Below are 21,056 nucleotides of genomic sequence, written 5' to 3' on the forward strand. Positions count from 1 at the left end.
TCCAGTAGGTTAAGCAACCAACTCTTGGTTCCAGTTCAGGTGGCAATCTCAAGGTAATGAGATTGAGCTCCATATGGGCTCTGGGCTAAGCGAGGAGTCTGCTGAAGTTTCACTCTCCCTCTACCTCTGCCCCTCCCTGTCTTTCTCTTTCTCTTTCTCTCTCTCAAATAAATAAATAAATCTTTAAAAAATTGAATCTAAGTATATGTAGAAAGAATATAGGTACTGGAAAGATGTCCTGTATTTTTATTCAAATTTATACTTGCCACAAATAGACTCCAACATTTTCATGCATGAAAATATTTATTTAAGGAATATTTTTGTTCTTAAAGAGTTTTGTTATTGTTTCTAGAGAAAGGTAGATTTTTGTTTTTGAAATAAAATAAAATTTAATGAAGATTTCAAAACAGCCCTCCAAATGAAATGTCATGAAATAAAACTACATAAGATCAAGAGAAATTAGTGCTCACTTCGGCAGCACATGTATTAATATCAAAAGCAATTATTAAAATTACTCTAATAAGGAATATTCTGTTTGTGGGTAGTTATATATACATAAATATGGAGTTATAATTATACAGGTTCCTTTTATAAAATCTTAAGCACTTTGTTTTTCTAACACACAATCTTAAAAAATCAAAATCTAAAAAAATTCTAAAAATCCAAACAACAAATCTTTCACTGATGAGAAAGTAAACAGTGCAAATTTTTTTTCCAACTTCAAAATTATAGTTAAGATGTTGTTTTATAGGATGCATGTGTAACTAACTCCAGCTATTTGTTTGAGGCATTCCATCTGTCCTTTGTATTTGTATGTTTCACCCACATTCAATTTGAAAAGGAAAATACTTTGTCCTTTTAATTCTATCTTTCTGGTCTCAAGTCATGTATTATTGTTTCAAGGTTTTCTGTTTTCTTTTCTTTTATAAATCCTCTGTTGCCAGCTGACAATGTCAAAGTTTAAATAATTTTTTTTTTTTTTTTTTTTTTTTTTTTTTTGCCACTGGAAGAAATGGAGGGAGAAGTTTGCACTGCCAGCTGCATGTGATCTGTCTCTAATTTATATTGCTGAGCTAGTCCCCTGGAGATCTCTGGTAGGGTGAGGGCAAGATCCATTTGGACCCCGAAACACTTTGCCCCAATAGGCAATGATTGTTCTATCAGCTACACGACAGCAATGATTTGTTTTATATTTGATATCAATTATTTTAAATCTTCATATTTGCAAATGAAATGCAAAGAAATCTATAAAAATGTAAAAACCTTTCTTCAGTCACTTGAAAACCATTTTTTCCACTTTCCATTTCAATCCCTTTTTCTTTCATTCCAAATACAAGTTAAACCATGAAACCTGCTTGTGGTTATCTGTCGAAAGCAGCACCCTTTAGGATTATAAGAGATTACTGAAAGAAGTTTTGGGAGATCTAAAATTGGGGTTATTTTGACCTTAATCTGCTTTTCACTGCTTCAGAGGCATTTCTGGTTAAGAATCTCAGAGAAATTTTAAAAAGCAGGGATTCTGTAAATGTCATACTAGACTGAAAACGTGTTCTAGTCACTGTATCATCTTGGGGTAGTTTTGTTTTGTCTTCCTTTTTTGACTTTAGACAAAGCCCTCAATTTCTGGGCCTCAGCACCATTGCTAAAATGTATGGCACACAATTAGATACTTATATTTTGTTTTTCATTATCATTTTATTGACATTGTGCTTTATGAGAATAAAACTAGATAGAATCATGAAGTTATCTGAAAATGAATTAACATTACATTTTATTATACTAGAAACCTCAGATTCTTTTATAGTTCTATTCACAACTGTGGATTGAGAGTCTCTTTTCAGAGTCCACATAGCTCAGTGATTGCTCAAGGAAAGACTGGAAAAATATCTTTCTCCTCTTTTGCTTAGGGAGAGAGATAGGGTCTCTAATTACTATAGGACATCTGGAGATGAATACTATATTGTGGGGTAAAGTATCCTTCAAATAAGTGTAGTAATCACAAACCAATGAAACAATACAAGTTAAAATAAAAGCTCTCTCCAAAGCTATTCTCATAGTCCTTGGCTGTCCCAGTGCTGGGTAACATTTGAGTGAGATCTGAAAGGAATCTTTTAGTTCTTTCCATTATGGTGAATAAATACGAATGTGTACAAAAAAATTCTAACAACTTTCTTCTTCAAAAGAACACATTAGTCTGAATTGTGATTCGTTATTTGGTAGTATCTACAAAAAGCCTATCATGAAAACTTCATGCCTAGTTACTAAATCTTTCTATTAGAAGTGGTTGAATTAATGTTAAAAAATAAAAAGCAGCAAGACAAAACAAAACAAGAAACCCACTTTGACTAATTATCCTTAAAGATTTTAAATAGACTGTGATGTCAGATAGTGCTTAAAAAGACTTTTTTCTTTGATAGGTTCCAGGCTAAAAAGAAGTCATCCATAAATATTTGAGGGGAAATGTCCTGAGGAGACACATCAAATTCAATTATCTCGAGTTGATTACTTTCCTAGTAATAACTGAAGTAATATATTCAATGGCATCTCCATAATTAACTTTTTTAAAAATATTAAACCTTTGAGATTTTATTTTGCTAAAACCTCCTGTGTAAAACAACTAATATTTTCCTAATCACTGATGGTCAATAAAATTGCTAAACGTTGTGTCAAAAGAGATTGATATTTTATATCAACGACTAAGCAATACTTACCAAATGGACAATGGCAGTAGTATGACTCCACACCACTTTGGCAGGAACCACCGTTAAAGCAGGGGTTACATTCACAGTAATTGACTGAAGATTCACACATTTTCCCTGAAAAGTATCAAACCCCATTAAAAAAATCTTATGCAAAAATATATTAATACCATTACTTTATAACCACATGTAAAAATCTATTCTAAGAGGTCATATCTTGGAGAAGAGAAATATAAGAATATTTTACTTGACATGAGAAAATTGGAATGCCTCAGAGTTCAAAATCTTATTTAGTTGTCCTATTGTAAAGTTGTGTATTAAAATAGTAAGGAAATAATTTACATAATCATCTTGGAAGGAACTACTGTTTGCAGGAAAATCACAAATGGTGAACATATTTAAATGTTTTCACTGAATTTATTTTCTCTTGTCAATGTGTCTTCCTTTTTCAAATTTATAATGAGGTTTGAAACTTTTACAGTATAATTCTCACTGTAGAGATTTCTTTGACTCGGACTTTTTAAAGGTAAGAATCAGTCTCATATAGCTTGTCAAACTAAAATACTTTCACTCTCAAGAAATATCCCTTCACTGACCTATCTGTTGTAAAGCAGAATAAAAAATCAGGAAGCACATCATATATTTCAAATACTTAAGATTTATTCTTTACTACAGGTTATGTATACCTTGTCTTTTTTCCAAAACATTGACACCTAGGCAGCATATTTTTCAGTTATAGGGACTTTTCATAGATCATCTTGTTGGTTGAATCAACTGATATTGACTGAGTGCCTCTTACTGTCTAGGAAGGTTAGAAGATGGGAATGGCAGTCAAAAAAAGTGTCACAACATGGCATTTCCATTTTAGTGGGGAGATTAATCCAAGCAACAGGAAACTTTTACATTTCATAGATGAAGAAGAGCTTCTTGAAGGCTAAAATTTTGCCGAAGAAATTGTAAAACGATGGCACAGACCAATGTAGGTCTGCTCCCATATCCAGGTTTTGCAAACCTGTGATTGTCAGTTAACCCCTAGATAGGCCAATTCAGAGTAATTGGCCAGTCCTATTTATTTTTGTGGTGGTGGTGGTGGTGGTGGTGGTGGTGGTAATTTTTTTTAACAATGTGTTGTTCTAATGCCAGTTTTCTATAGTTTTTAATTATTGTAATAATTGATTTGTTAGAGTTGTTTCTAGTTTTCCAATTCCCAGAAACAATGAGATGTTATAGAGTTCTTTGTTATTTTTCATTCATTGATAATGAGGCTTTAATTATTTAATTTAAATAGTTTGTTTCTGTAAAGCTATTTTCTACTTCTTAACATGATTTCATTAATGCCTTTATTAAATGTCTTATGAAAACATGTAAGTTTTATATGCACAACTAGACTCAATGTTAAGCATAGATAATCCATTTCACCATGATTACTATGCTTAAAACATAGTCAAAGTTTTGTTTAATTTAGTTCTGTTTTTGTGGCTTGATTATGTAGCCACAATTGTTCTAGTTTAAAATTATAAGCGTGAGTCAGACCTCATGACACTAACTAAACACGTTTCTCTACATCACAGGGTCATAAACAACATTTTTTCTTTAAAAATAATATTGGGAACCTCCTTAAAAGGTAAAACAGTAACAATTTTAGAATACCTTTCCATCCTAGGGGGAAATAATGAAAATAAACAAGTTACCAACCAAAGGCACAGAAATTAGGCTTTAAGAATTGTGCCAATGAGTTACATTTAATAAATAGGCAGAATGACTTTATTATAAGCCGGTACAATATCACACCAGAGAGATGGTGTGGCATAGAACTCTCTCCCATGGTATTTTCCAATTGGATTTCTGTCATATTCCTCTAGAGAAGTGAATTTTTTAACGTAATATTAGTATTGACCAACAGAGAATAAAAAGGACCTATGAGCTGTACTTTTAATTATTTATTTGCTATCAAGAAAGTCACATCCACTCCATGAATTTTTTTCCACTGTATGATCTACATATAATTTTCACATGTGTTATCGGACTGAGTAAGGTTTCATTCTTCTTTTTTTTTGAAAATTTCTTTTAGAATTATGTTAAAAATAGCATGTATTGAGGCAGGTGTCCTTGGACAATGCTGGTGTTTTAAAGTAGCCAACCCTGCGGTTGAAAATCTACATAGATAGAACTGGAAGGTATTATGCTGAGTGAAGTAAGTCAATCTGAGAAGGACAAACCCTATATGGTCTCTTTCTTTTGGGGAATATAAAAAATAGTGAAAGAGATTATAGGAGAAAGGAGAGAAAATGAGTGGGAAATATCAGACAGGGAGACAGAACATGAGAAACTCCTAACTCTGGGAAACGAACAAGGGGTAGTGGAAGGGGAGGTGGGCGGGGGGACGGAGTGACTGGGTGACGGGCACTGAGGGGGGCACTTGACGAGATGAGCCCTGGGTGTTATGCTATAAGTTGGCAAATCGAACTCCAATAAAAAAAAAAATACACACAAAAAGAAAATACACATACAACTACTGACTCCCCCAAGAGTTAACTCCTAATAGCCTGCTTTGACCAGAAGCCTTACCAATAATATAAAGAGTTGATTAACACATATTTTGTATGTTCTATGTATTATATACTGTCTTCTTACAATAAAGTAAGCTAGAGAAAATAAAATGTTATTAAGAAAATAAGGGAGAGAAAATACATTTACTGTACTGTATTTATAAAAACAAAAATACACATGTAAGTGGACTCACACAGTTCCAACCTGGCTGTTCAAGGGTCAGCTGTACATACAGGCTTTATAAGTATAGTCAGTCTAATATTGTGAAAACTAGTTAATGGGTCACAAAATTACAACTTTACTTCTTGAAGACTGCAAACAGGGAACAAAGAGTAACCAATTTAAGGAGCACTATCATGAACAATTGCTCAGAAATTTGGACATAGGTGCTCTACAAGAAAAATATATAAGTGTATAAAAATGCAAGTCATTGATATCACAAATCCCAACTATATCGTCTTTGTAATCCTCTTAGAAAAGACTGTCTTTTAAAATTTTGGGGGATCCCTGGGTGGCGCAGCAGTTTGGCGCCTGCCTTTGGCCCAGGGCGCGATCCTGGAGACCCGGGATCGAATCCCACATCGGGCTCCCGGTGCATGGAGCCTGCTTCTCCCTCTGCCTGTGTCTCTGCCTCTCTTTCTCTCTGTAACTATCATAAATAAAAAAAAAAAAAAAAAAAAAAAATTAAAATTTTGGTTTAAAAAAATAAAATTTTGGTTTAAATAATGACAACAAAAGAAAATTAGATGGTTTTTGTTTTGTAATTTACATAAAGAGGTTATCTTATTTACCCCTTGCAAAATTAGAATTAACATATACATCTGAGTTTAATTTAAATATAAACTGTACACTATTTTAGTCCAAAGTTAGGGATGGAAAGAAACCCCAAATTAAATAAGAGTTACCTATGTATTAAAATATACAACTATGAAAATGGCAGAAGCTACAACTAAGAAAATACTAGTTTAAGAATGAATTTCTTTTGAAAGTTAAATTCTCAACGGAATCTTATTCTTTGAGTATACAACAATATAAATAGACATTAGTAAGAGAAAAAAAATCAACCATTCATTTTACATTTTAATGTAAACCAAGGTTTTATTTTCTTTTCTCTAGTAGGTGGATGTAAACATTTTTGAAAAAATGACTCTGCTAGGGGTTAAGTATATCAATTTATTATTGAGTTTGAGAAAAAAGAATAGTTTTATATGTTGGTGTTACAGTATGCAAATTATTTACCACTCAAAAATTTGGTTTGATTACTCCATTTGATGAGTATTTTCTTTTTTTACAATTAGTAAATTTCAAAGCAGTTACCATACTAGATTGAAAGACACAGTTTGAAAACTCAGTATTGCCATTTAAATTATTATTAAAAAGACTTTTTTATGTGAAGGAAAGATGTTATATGTTTACACAGAATTAAAGGAAAGCCTTGAAATACGAATTTATCAGGTCTGGAAAGTTCATGCTCTATTATCTAGTTAGAAATCAGCAGCGAATTCTGCATTGTTCTCCACACATCTATCTACTTAAATTCTTGTGTTAAATGCACAATGCTTATCAGAGAATGCAGCAGTTTGAATTACTCTAAGATGCTTCTAGTACAAAAAATCTGATGTGTTGGAGCACCGTGAAACCAAATCTTGGATCATTAACTTCATTAATACTGCAAGTCAATTAACAAAATTTGTCGGAGCCTTGGGGTTTGCAAGTACACTGATAGGGCTCGCACAAAAAAACACAACCCTATCTCTGGAACACAAAAAGCCTTTTTCTATTAAGGTATGTTAGTTGTGATAGCATCTGTTTACAAGAATAAACTGTTCTCATTGCTTTGCCATCCATCAATTAACTGTGTTGATATAAATTATTTATCATAGAAGGAGGTGTGCTTCGAGAAGTATAAACCCCTAGAACTTGAAGAATGGGAATTGCTGAAGATGGAAATGCATGTGTAATGGGAGGCCGGTGTATCCACAGACTTTTCAAGTTTATAGTTTAAACTTACAAAAGAAATTTAGCATGTATCTTCATGTTTGGGGCAGAAGGTGAGCTGCTGTGATCACCTGTGGTCTTTTTAATAAGGATGTATATTCAAATTCCATTCTTTCTAATAGAACATTTTAATGTTGATTATGTGGAGCCGAGCTAAATTTATTCCTACCTCATAAATGTGGACACCTATGAGAATATGATGATTTCTTAGATTATATGTAATATATTAGATCACAATTACTACTTTTGCATCTCTTGTATTCATACATAGATAGAAGGGAGATTTTGTGAACTATCAAAGTCCATTTTATATCTAAATTGATTATATTATTAATAAATATGATTTCATAATATATTATTTATCCTGAATATGCTTATGAGTTTTTTTGTTATTTTAGCAGAAAGTAGCTTTTTTTTTTTTTACACTAGTAAATGTGTCCTATTATTGTGCAAGGACCTATGAAGATAGCTCACCTAAATATCCTGATCGAATAGCATTGTTTTTTTACATCAAAAGAAAGCAAAAAAATCATGTTTAAGAGCTGCTAGGAAGAAAAAATAAAGAAAAAATCTGTTTTCCTTTTGTATTTTAAAACATATGCGAATACAATTTCAATGAAACTACAGATGATGGTGCATATTGACATCCCTAATATCCATGATAAGCTTACAAATATGTTTGCTTTCTGCAGAAATAAGAAACATTTAAGCTTCCAGAAGCCTCTTATTAATGCTTTCATAAGATGCAAATCATATTTTAAAATAACCAAAATGAGTGATTCTTCTGTATCTCACAGAAAATTTCATTTCCTATCCATTCACTACATTTTGTTTATATTCTACAGTGTTCTGATCACACGATCATTGACAACATTCATGTATGACTTATGATTTTAAAAGAATGACTCAGTTACAACTTCCATCTTCATGAAAGAAAATGTTTGCCAAGTTTCTTAGTAAAATTACTATGCACAACCTGTATATAACTTTATATGTCTGAAAAAATTCCTATTTATAATGTCAAATGTCATAAAAGTGATGAATGGACAAATCTCATCCTCCCCTGAAATATCAAGACTTACTTGAGAGCATAGGAAAACTTCTCCATATGGTAATAAACCTTGGCCTTACTCCAAATACCACACCTAAAATGCATCCAGATGTGTGAAAGTGGATGGGAAAGGTTAAAGGGGCTATGAACTAATTCTGTTAGGAGAGACCCAGATTTGAAAATAAGCTCCATCTACATGCTGCATTTAAAACACCATTCCTTGAAAGACTTAATGCAGGATTGTGCTGCAAACTGTGGAAACCTGGAGCAGGGAGACAAATGATAAGTGGTTCCTGACTATAATTGGGCTTTCTAATTAGTGTTCTATTAAATGCATGAAATGTTCATCCGTGTAGGAAAAGAAATACTGGATTGGTAGTTATTAAGCTGCTAATTTCCTCCAGGATCCCCTGAACTTCTGAGGCATGAATAACATGAAAAATATTTTCTTTTGATTTACTGAGGTACATTGACAATGATGTAATTTCTGGTATTATTAAATCTTATGAAAATCTAGAAAGTAATTTTTCACATGCCCTATGTTATATTAAATCAATTCATTCTTTCTGAAATGCTGTATTATAGTGAATCAAAGCTCCACTGAGTGATATAAAAGTTAAATTATATATATTGTTCTATAAATTATAGAACAATTTTTTAACAATGAAATGTGAAGTGATTGTTATTGAATGTTAAGTCTCACCATTTTTTTTAATTTCCTTTTGGTTATTTTTCCAGTAATTAAGAAGAGATCAGAAACACAAGTTATATAAACAAATTCATTCTCTCAAAATCTTCATTCATTTAAAAAATCCTTATTTTATATGTATTATGTGATTCTATGGTTACCAACTTGAAGATAAAATTTTAAAAATATAAATGGTAAATTCATATATTATCAGGAATATACTGGTGGCAATGTGGTAATAACTATATCCCTTCATATATTTTTATTGTAGTTGTTCCATAACTTTCATTTTGTATTTATACTCCTAAAGGATGTTCACACAAAATCTCTGTTCAGCTAACAATCACTCCCTGTAGGATTCTTAGGATTAAGTCTCATGGTTTGCATCAGTGCATAAGCCACTCACTTTTCCAATCTTTAGCACAATTTCTAACTTTATATGAAATATACAGTGGTGGTGGCAATGGTGTGTGTGTATGTGTGTGTGTGTGTGTGATAGGATAATATCTGAGGATTATTTTAAACATAAAGTTAAAATCTCACAGTTCCAATATGTAATGCCACAGACTTTAAAAATCATTGAAAAATTTCAGGTAAAAGTTGAAAGAAGTAAATAGAGTGCAAGTGATTGGAAATAGTTCTGATGATCAAAAAAAAAATATTTGAACATATATAGGCTTTGGATAAAGCTTTACCAAAGCATTAGTACTTAATTTGTATTAATAAAAGTAAACTACAATATATATTTTTAAAAATTCATTCTATGAGGTACACATATGCTTATGTAAGAATTTTGTCCTATGATTTATTAGCTTGATTAGCTCTTTAAGATATTTTGATGCATTTACTCCATCTTCCTGAGTCGGGTGAGCTGGTAAAGACTACCTAGAAAGACTAACTCAAAATGATCCTTCAGGGATTATCTTTATAATTTTAAACAGATTCGGACATTTGAACAACACATTCCTAATTTAGTGTATGGATTAAGAATTTGTAGCTATGCATTTTGTTATACTGTTTCCTGTAAAACAAAATAAAAAAATAAAATTATCAGACTTGAATTATCTGCTAATTTTACTGCATGGACTATTCGTATAGAATTTAAAACAATGAATTACACAAATTCAAAAAAGAGAAGATTCATATTAATCATTCAACTTTATGTTTACATCATTCTTGATTTGCTGGATTATCTCCAACTATGCAAATGAAGACTAAAATGAGCTCTAGAGAAGGGCAGTATGTAAAATCACCACAGTAATTTCAAGTTACTTTTGTAACTTCAAATAACTTTTCTTACAGAAAGAGGTTATGATCTAGTCTTTGGCAGCTCTGGCTCTAGAGTCACCAGAGTATAGGCTGAATTTTCTATGACATACAGTAGGGGTAATAATAGTATCTTTCTATGCCAGATATTATCTCTTGACACTCAGCATCATTCTTATCTTTCTGTATTGCAGGGGCCGGATGTCACAAAACTATTCTAAACTCCTTTCCAGCAGGGTTTAGGATTAGATTTTGCCAGTGGGTAAATTTTGAATGATATTTAAAGAGTGAAAGTGAAGCAAGGACTGTTCTGGGACTCACTCATTGCAGCACTGCAGGTAGACAAGATGACTGGCAGTGGTTTCTTGCAATACCTACTGTATTTTGTTTTGTTTAAGATTTTATTTATTTGTTGAGATGGAGCAGAGAGAAAGAGAGAGAAAGCATGCACAGAAGTTGAAGGGAGGGGCAAAAAAAAAAAGAAGGAGAGGCAGACTCTTGGCTGAGCTGCGAGCACAACACAGGGCTGGATCCCAGGACCAACTGAGTCTGAGCTGAAGGCAGACACTTAACCGACTGAACTACACAAGTGCCCCCTTACATTGTTCCTATTGCTGAGATTATTGGTGAATTTTTCAGACCTTCATTCTTAGCTGGTTTAAAGATTTTGCAAGCTATTTGCTAGTATTAAGTACCTTGCTACCTGAAAGTCTGGAGGTAATTTCAGTTCTTGATCAACCTCATATCAATACACTATCTCGTGTGTTTTGTACAGACAGACCCAGTAGAATAATAGACAAAAGTTCTTAAAAGATATCATGGACTTGTCATAATACCCGATGGCAAATATAAACCAATGTGTGATGAAGAATTACATACAAATAAAAAGCAGAGACTCTGGAGTGAAGCTTACAGTGAAAACTCATTTAGAGCACCTTCTGTGCCATGCTTGAGGCAGGTTATTTAATCTCTTCTAACTTGTCTAAGACCCAATATTTTGTGCCTTTAAAATGGAAAGAATAATAGTGATAATGCAGTTTCATTGAGTTTGGAGAACTAAATGAATAACTAACTAAATAATAATGTCTACAATGTAAAGAACTTTAAGCAGTGCTCTATATAACAACTTGATAAATGTTATACGTATTTCATAATGAAAAGAAGGGAAATCCTAAAAGTTTCAACTACTACATTTAGAAAAGGATGCAATGCATATTTAAATGTAATGAATCAAAGAAAGAAACAAACTAGAGGGAAGTAATGTTAAAGAATTAGTTCTATGCCAAATCACGAAGCAACATTTATGCTGAATCAGCATATGGGGCTTTCGCTCATGCCCATGGTACTTTACCTGTTTCCTATCTATTATCAAGTGCCTTCACACATTTTTCATTCTAGGACTAAGTATAGACTCATTTTAAATCTAAGTACGAATGAGTATATTATACTAAAATGGGCAAAGAAATAATCTTTATTGTTGAATTCTCAAACAAGGAAGTCGTTTTTGGGGAAAGACTAAGGACAATTTTCTAGAACTTCTGAACTGATAACATGGATATAGCCCAATTATTCAGGATACTGGGAATACAGTTGGGGTAAAATTCATACTTTGTGCTATTGAGGCTTCTTGTCTTTTTTAGAAATTCTGTGCTGCGCTTCTATTATAGCCACTACATAACACCACTATTACTAATACTATTAATTTGCGTGGGTACTGATTGAACTCCGGTAGGTGTTTTACAAGCATTATCTTTATTCATTACAACAAACCTAAAAGATAAGTAAGTATGACTATTTTCACTTTGCAGATGAAGAAACTGAAGGTCAGCAAGGTTAAATGACTTCCCAAAAGCTATAGCTAAATCAAAAACCATAAAGTCCTTTGATTCTTTTAATTGCATATTATTTCTGCCCCTTTTCTTCACTTGTATTTCAAGGTTATTATCAGTAGGCAAAGCTTGTATGTTCTGCTTTGACTTATTCAAACTTGCTTTATGTCGCCATCAAACAATTTAATTCTTCAAATATGAAACCATAAGTATATACATGATGGGCACCTTTTAAAAAATATAATAACTAGGGGTGCCTGTGTGGCATAGTCGGTTAAGCATCCAGCTCTTGGTTTCAGCTCAAGTCATGATCTCATAGGTCATGGGATCGAGCCCTGGGTGAGCCTCTACACTCAACAGGGAATCTGCTTGAAGATTCTCTCTCTGCTCCTTCCCTACCCACCCCATGCTCACGTGCTATCTCTTTTTCTCTCTACCTCTCTCTTTCTCTCAAATACATCTTTTAAAAATATAATAATCTTTTAAAAATATAATAACTATATATATATATAAAATAGCTAAATGTATTTTCTTATAAAAACTTCTTTAGAAATATTATTCTGCAAAATATTTACAAATAAAAAATATGTCCTGGTTTTACCTACCTCGCTGGTACTTTAAATTGTGTTTATAAACACTATAAAGCTATCCAATGTAATACATATGACCTAACACTGTATAGTGTGCAAATTACAGGAAAGACTTTTTCTCTCCTCAAATTTATTAACAACATAATATTTGGGGATCCCTGGGTGGCTCAGCGGTTTAGCGCCTGCCTTTGGCCCAGGGAGCGATCCTGGAGTCCCGGGATCGAGTCCCACATCGGGCTCCCGGCATGGAACCTGCTTCTCCCTCTGTCTGTGACACACTCTGCCTCTCTCTCTCTCTCTCTCTCTCACTCTATGTCTATCATAAATAAATAAATAATTCTTTAAAAAAACATAATATTTATACACATTTGAAGGTGCACCAACAATCAGCTAATAGGATAGATATTAGATAGATGGATAGATAGATAGATAGATAGAGACACTGAAGGAGATATACGTAATTCATACATCATATCTTACTAAGATGTCAAAGACAAGCAAAACATATTTGCTCTATGTTTTATCATGCTTCTAAAATGTCAAGGTAATTATGCTTCCATTTTGTTGTGGCTTACGAGAGAGGTCAGCTATTATGCTTTCTACCTGATAGACATAACAAGGCATTTTAACTTAAATCTTAAAACACTGCTTTTGGGCAGCCCCGGTGGCTTAGCGGTTTAGCGCCGCCTTCAGCCCAGGGCCTGATCCTGGAGATCCGGGATGGAGTCCCACATCAGGCTCCCTGCATGGAGCCTGCTTCTCCCTCTGCCTGTGTCTCTGCCTCTCTCTCTCTCATTCTGTGTCTCTCATAAATAAATAAATAAAATCTTTTAAAAAAAAAAAAAGTTCAAGAAAACTAATTAAAACAAAAACAAAAAAACCCCACCACTTTTGCTCATTTTTCAAGACAGTGTGGATCAAACTTCAATAATAATGATGGCAGTGATTTTAAAACATGGTGATGATAGAAGAGTCAAACAGCAATAATTGTTAATAGTTATTTAGGACACAAAATGGTCCGGGTCTTATGATTTAAATATATTATGTCCTTTAATCTTTAGAACACTCTTATTTGAAGATATTGTATTCTCCTCATTCTTAAATAAGACCATTAGGAGTTTGACTAAGACCTCAAAGTCTGGAAATAACCATGTAGGCTTACTACCTGTCTCTGAAATCTGGGTCACCTTAGAAAACTTACCTTCTCTCTACTTCAACTTTCCTTATTTGTTCAAACTGAAAAATAATTATCCCAACCTCATAGATTTCTTGTGAGAAGTAAATAAAATAAATAAGGATAAAGTGCTTAGAACAGCGTTGGCCAACAGTAAGTGTTTAAAGCGTTTACCATGATTATGCCCATTTTTTGGGAAAATCACTTTAAAATGACAAAATTCACTGCTCTCTATTATACTTGACATGACTCAAATCTTAGGGAAAGAGCCAAACATTGTCCTACCTGTGTATCCAGTTTTGCAAACACAGTTGAAGCTTCCTGGAACATTTTGGCAGACAGCACCGTTCTTGCATGGACCGGGCAGGCACTCATTGATATCTCTCTCACAGGCCCTGCCAGTGAAGCCATCTGGACAGCTGCAGGAAAATCCTCCTACTAAATTGTGACAGGTCCCACCATTGTGGCAAGGGGATGGAAGGCATTCATCTATATCTATTTCACACCAGCTACCAGCATAACCTGGCAGGCACTTGCATAAGAAAGGCTGCAGAGGTTCATTTGCCACAGTGATGACGGGAAGACTCTCGTGGCTCTTTAATACAGAGCTCACAGCCAATCTCCTTATACAGCTCCCTCCATTCTGACATGGGCCATGAATACATGAGTCATGATCCACGGATTCTACCTTTACTCCGCTCTGCCGGAGAAGGATCTCTTTGATGCTTTCAAAAAAGGTGGCTACACCACTGGGATTCACATATTGATTATTGTTTCGCTTCACAGCTGCTAAAAGAAATGTTTTATTGTTCTCTTCATATGCACCATAAAGTTGCACAGCAGTCCCTAGGCCTGTCAGCTGGGAGCTGGCAATGCGTAGAAAATGAAGGTAGTGGTTAGTCAAAAAGTCCTTTACTGTTGGAACACTGAGACGCAGTAGGATGCTGTTATCCACTGTAGCGTTAGAAAATCCAGCAAAGAAAACTCGGATATTGCTCGTGACTGTGCTGTGAACTCCATCATTGCTAAGGACAGTGAGATCAAATGTGCCATCTGTTGATCGCGGCTGTGAATTTAGATCACAAGTACCCCTTGGAATACTGAACAGGCTGGTGACTCCCGAAGTAAGGGAGCAGTGGAAGGTGTCTAACACATCCGGATCCTGTGGCTTCACAGAACCTAAAATCCCACCAGGAAACAAATTGCCATAATAATTAACAAATATCTCCACAGTCCGAGACTGTGAAGGATTATCATTTTGGTCTATAACTGTGATATGCACAGTTCCTGTGGAAGACATTTGAGGAACACCAGAATCCCTAGTGATCACAGACAGATAGAAGTCTGCAATCTGTTCTCTGTCAATCTCTCTGGTTGTGCTCAGAACTCCTGCAGTGTTCAGACTAAAATAATTAGTGGCGGGACCTGTGCTCAGCAAGTAATAGGTAAACGGGCCTTGATTTGGAGGGAGATCGGGATCGGTGGACTGAAGGGTCATCACCAGAGTTCCTGGGCGTTTGTTTTCCATAACTTCACCTTCGCTGATGGTCAGCATGGGTCCATTATCATTTATATCTTCTAGGGTAACTAACAGGGAGGCACTCCCTGTAGCTGAGGGGGTCCCTGAATCAACAGCCAAAACTGTGAGATTGTAGATAGGGAGGGTTTCTCTATCCAATTCTGCAGTGACAGTGATCTGTCCTGTCTGTGGATTAATGGAAAAGGCACCATTTTCATTCCCTGATCCAATGAAATAAGAAAACCTGCTCCAGCTGGGGACAGAGTCTGAGTCAAAGGCACTGACAAATGTCACATGAGTTCCAGTTGGGACCCCTTCACTGATCTGAACACTGTAGATGTTTAGACTAAAAATGGGTGGGTCATTGGCATCAAGCACAGTGACATTTACGGTGACCTCATCGATATCTGCACCCCTAATGCTGCCAAAATTCTTGGCCAATACCTTCAAAGATACCCTTTCTTCTTTCTCCCTATCAAGAAGTCCAGAAACATAAATTTGGCCAGTCTTCTTATTGATCTGGAAACCCTTCTTCCTACTGTTACCAAAAATCAAATAGTGTACCTCCCCGTCAGCGCCCAAATCACGGTCACTGGCAAATACTTCTCCAACAATAGTACCTTTGGGAGCTGCTTCTGAGATTTCAAAATAGTAGAGTTTGGAAACAAAGCGAGGCACATATTCATTTGTCCCTTTTAATTGTATATTAATAGTGGCAAAACTGCACCTTTCTTCATCAGGGACATTGAAAGCTTTCACAGTAAGATGGTAGCTCTGCTTGGTTTCAAAATCCAAGAACCCTTGAGTGGTAATGACTCCTGTGTTCGGGTCAATGACAAAGAGGTCACTGTCAGATGACTGTACGGTGTACGCAATCACAGCATTGGTTCCAGAGTCAGCATCTGTTGCATTTAGGTGGATGACAGTTGTTCCACTTGGGGCATTTTCCAAAACAGTAGGGAAATATTCATCAGGGAAGAATACTGGAGAATTGTCATTCACATCAATCACATTTACAGTCACACTGCAGTAACCTGTTCTTGCAACCCATCCTCCATCTGTTGCACTAATAGTCATTTCATGTTTCTGGCATAATTCATAATCAAGAGCTTTGGCTAGTGTTAATATACCTGTGGAGGAATTGATTGCAAAAATGCCTTCTTCATTTCCTGAAGAAATACTGTATCTAATTAAGCCATTCATAGCTGCATCTCTGTCTCTTGCAGAAACAGTTCTGACAATGGCCCCGATACTGTGGCTTTCGGGGATGGTTGCACTCATGTGACTTTGAGAGAATTCAGGTGTATGGTAGTTTTCCTCGGTGACAATTATTTGAACAGTTGCTTGGGATGATAGTGGAGGGTTTCCTTTATCTCTTGCAGTGACAGTGATCAAAAAGTTTTGATTTAAGTCAGATATCAGGGAAGATGCTACTGAAATCCACCCTGTACCATTGTCCAACTTAAATTTTCCGAAATGATTTTCATTAGAAATTAAATATTCCACTTCAGAATTCAGTCCAAAATCTCTATCATCTACTGCAGTGACTTTAATTAACTTAGTACCAACTTTAACATTTTTGGTGACTGGAGTGAAATATTTAGTTTTAAGAAATTGTGGCGCATTGTCATTACTGTCCACCGTGTTGATGGTAACTGTTGTCTCACTTAGTAATGAAGGATTACCTCGATCTGAAGATGTCACTATAAAACTATGTCTGTTGATGTTCACATTACTGAAGCCACTGACATTCTGGTATTTTAAGACCTGTTTATTGAAAATCTCTCCTGTGGTGGCATTAATCCTGAAATACTCTGACTGAGATTTTATAAAATAAAACACTTGTCCATTTGATCCCTCATCAGGATCTGTTGCAGATACCTGAGTCACTTTGGAGCCAATTTCAGTAAGTTCAGGGCAATCTAAATAATAGGAGGGTCTGCTAAATCTTGGAGCATTGTCATTGACATCCGTCACAAATATTGTGACGTCTGTACTTACGGTCCACCCAGAATCATGTGCAGAAACTCGGATTCTGTAGCGGTCCGTATCTTCTCTGTTTAAAGGTCTACTAATTACAATATCCCCTGTGCTTGGATTAATTGTAAATGGAAGACTTGTATCCATTATGGAATATCTACTAATTGCATTTATATCAATGTCTTCATCGGAAGTTGTGACACGTGTAACTGTGTATCCTAAAGGGGAATTTTCAGGAACGTAGGCACTGAATATTTGAGAAAACCTAGGGGCATTATCATTTTCATCCAAGATGTTAATGATAACTTTTACTGAGGTACTCTGAGAAGGAGAGCCTTTGTCTGAGGACTTTATGGTAAGCACATACTGTGATACTTTTTCCCTGTCTAACGGCCGAATGCTTCTAATTTCACCTGTGGCATGATTAATAGTGAAACTATGTTCTTTGTTGCCATTAACAATTTCATAATCTAACTGTCCATTGGGTCCACTGTCCTTATCCATTGCTGAAACAGTAAGTATTTTGCGAGGAGAAAGGTTTTCCAATATTTCAGACACAAATGGATCTTCCCTAAAAACAGGGGAATTATCATTGACATCTAGGACTGTTAGATCAAGTTTCTCATAAGAGGATAAAGGAGGGAAACCTCCATCCCTGGCCTCTATCCATATGACATATTTTTGTATCTTTTCAAAATCCAGAGGTTGACTAATGGACACTTGCCCTGTTAATTGATCGATTTGGAATGTACTGCCAAGGTTCCCACTTGCAATATAATAGGACAAAGGTTCTCCTCTCAAGGAGGACCCTGTAATGGTGGTGACAAGAGTGCCGACTGGCTGGTTTTCAGGAAACATGAAAGTCTGTTCTTTGGCTCTGACTTTAGGGAAATCTGCCTTATTCACAAATCTAACAGTCACTGTCGTAGAATCTGTCTTTGGAAATGAGCCACCATCTTTTACATGTACAGAAAATGTCACTTCCGAAGCCCCATTTAGTGGTCCAGCTGCCATAATAGCTCCTCTCAGTGGGTCAATGTGAAATTTTTCAGAGTTTCTACCCGAGAGAGAGTAATGCAGTTCAGAATTGGGTCCAATATCAGCATCTGTGACTGTAACTGCAAAGACGAAGGAACCTATAAAAGAGGGAGTGTGCAGTTATAATCACATGAAACCCAAATAAAATATTTGCTAGTAGATTAATGTATACAAAATATTATGTTGCTCCCTAATATAACTTTACTTTCTCATGATTACTGGGGGAGAATAGTAATTCCTATATTATCTCTGAAATTCCCAAGTCAGATCTACTTAAAGGTAGTCTTCAGGAACTGACCTGCCATTTTCTAACTAAAACCCATATGGTCTACTGGATTTAATATTTTTCAGTATGCCTTTGAGAGAAGCACAGGGAAGAGCAATGGCTAATCATTCAGAATTATAGTTCCTAGGAGGAAAATCTGTACATAACACAACTTCCAACAAATATGATACTACATGAGCTCTGCTAAAAGCTCTGTCTCTAACCAATGAAAAAAAGATAATTGCTCTATATTGTCTTAAAACCTTGTTGAATTGCCACACAGGTAATCATGTCAACAAAATTTTTAATATGTTTTAAAATATTATTTTGATTCTTTATATCCATTGTTTCTTAGCAACATTTGTGAGCTATTATCACAAGGAGATAATATACAATTAGATAAATCAATTAGAGCAATTATAAAGTAGTATGAAATAAGAACTGAGGAAGAATGGACTCAATTTGGATTCCAAAAGTTAGTGCTTGGGATGAATGCCAATGGAACAGATTGTACCAGGAATATGCAGAAAAACTGCCATAAGGACATGTTTTTGATATAGTGGTTCAGAAACTTTTTCCAAACCTGCACACATACCCCTGCAGTAAAGTTTGTGACAAAAGTGAAAAGTCTTTTATTAAGGCCAGTGATCCTGATCAATTATAATAAGTCTAATGAGGAAAAGATGCATAAGCATTACATACTCACTTTTTATAGGGGATGCTATATTGCATCACCACACATTGGATGTAATTAGGATCATGTCTGTCAGCATCATTTCAGCTAAAGGCCTTCATCAAAGATTTATGAGTTTGATATTGACATTTCCTTTTGATAAAAAGTTGGCACAAAAATTTATGCATTTTATACTTTGGTATCAATTTGACATTCTCAAGTGAATATAAGATCAAAGATCACTGAGGGGAGAAATCCTGGATCCATATACTTTTTCTTCTAATTAAAAACATTTTAGAGCAAGGCAAATCAAAATAATTTGGCCTATATTTGTACATTTTCTAGTTTGAAATGCATCTCAAAGATTACAAATGGCAGATTATTTGTGCCGTTCTTTTTTTTTTTTTTTTTTTAAGATTTTATTTATTCATGAGAGAGAGAGGGGGAGGCAGAGACACAGGCAGAGGGAGAAGCAGGCTCCATGCGGGGAGCCCGACATGGGACTCGATCCCAGGTCTCCAGGATCATACCTGGGCTGAAGGTGGCGCTAAACTGCTGAGCCACCGGGGCTGTCCTATTTGTGCAGTTCTAAGGGAGGTTGTCTTTCTTTACAAACAAGCAAATGAAACCAATCTAAATTGAAATGAAGAAAGAGAAATGCAAGGATGCCTGAGTGGCTCAGCAGTGAATAAATAAAGCAGTGTCTCTCATGAATAAATAAATAAAATCTTAAAAAAAAAATAAAAAGAAAAGAAAAAGAACAAAGAAACAATGTCCCTCCTCTCAGGGAATTTACAAACAAATTATGTCTCCGGGCAGAACCCTTCTTGACTCGGAAGTGACTATTTTAATCGTTTGAAAATATTAAAGTAGTATTAAGAAGTAGTATGAGGAAAGATGTGGCAATTATAAAATCTTAAGCACAATTGTTCTAGGATAAAAGAATTAATTTATGAGATTCAACGTTCCTGCAATTTCATTAGTCAAAACAAGTTGAACTTTAGAGGATTTGCAAATCTAAGCTAGATCAGAAATGTTCACATAAAAGTAACAGAAATATACTTATAGAAAATGCCCAATGTATAGTTGCATTTATCCATGAGACCTCAGAGTTGGCTTGATTACCTGGAGGAGTAGGAGACGGGATGTGAGTGACATATGGGTGATGTTGAAATCTTGGTGGATTGTCATTGACATCAGTCACAGTGACGAGCACACTCGTGGAACTGGAAAGAGGCTCTGGGGATCCGGCATCACTGGAAACCACAACTAAAGTATAATTCTCTTTTGTTTCCCTGTCTAGCAATGCACTTGTGATGATTTGTCCCGTGGATGGGTTGATGGTGAACTGAGAATTTCCACCAATGATCCTATAACTAAAGAGAACAGAGATGGGGATATTTTTTCTGGTTATCATGTTGTAGCATCTATTCACTAAAATAAAAAAAAAACAGACAGAAATATAAAACAAAATCGCTAGAAGTATGATCACACAATTAAAGAATATGTCTAGAGGATAAATATTTCAAATTTTATGAGGGCATCACATTGACAATCTTTACTGTGAAATATCCAATGAGCTCAAGCAGTTCCTCACAAGTTCTATGGATTTCTTGGATCATACAAGGCCCCAAAGTATACCCAGAAGATGACTGTGTTATAAATAAGTGAACCTGAAAGCATAAATCAGAACCTCGCTCTAATATTGTGGTTAGTGGCCAGGATCACAGATGAAC

General features: G+C 35.1%; 1 protein-coding gene across 1 annotated transcript in view; it reads right to left on the bottom strand.

Moving 5' to 3' along the window:
* Positions 1-21,056, bottom strand: part of FAT4 (FAT atypical cadherin 4) — a 173,704-nt gene that overhangs the window by 23,375 nt on the left and 129,273 nt on the right. The window contains exons 8-10 of the mRNA XM_072788481.1: positions 20,446-20,696; positions 14,131-18,480; positions 2,712-2,816 (exon numbers count right to left, since the gene is read on the bottom strand). Of these exons, the coding sequence (XP_072644582.1) occupies positions 2,712-2,816; positions 14,131-18,480; positions 20,446-20,696 (4,706 nt within the window). The remainder of the gene's footprint in view (positions 1-2,711; positions 2,817-14,130; positions 18,481-20,445; positions 20,697-21,056) is intronic.

The sequence above is a fragment of the Canis lupus genome, chromosome 20 (assembly GCF_048164855.1).
Source record: "Canis lupus baileyi chromosome 20, mCanLup2.hap1, whole genome shotgun sequence".
Lineage (NCBI taxonomy): Eukaryota > Metazoa > Chordata > Mammalia > Carnivora > Canidae > Canis > Canis lupus.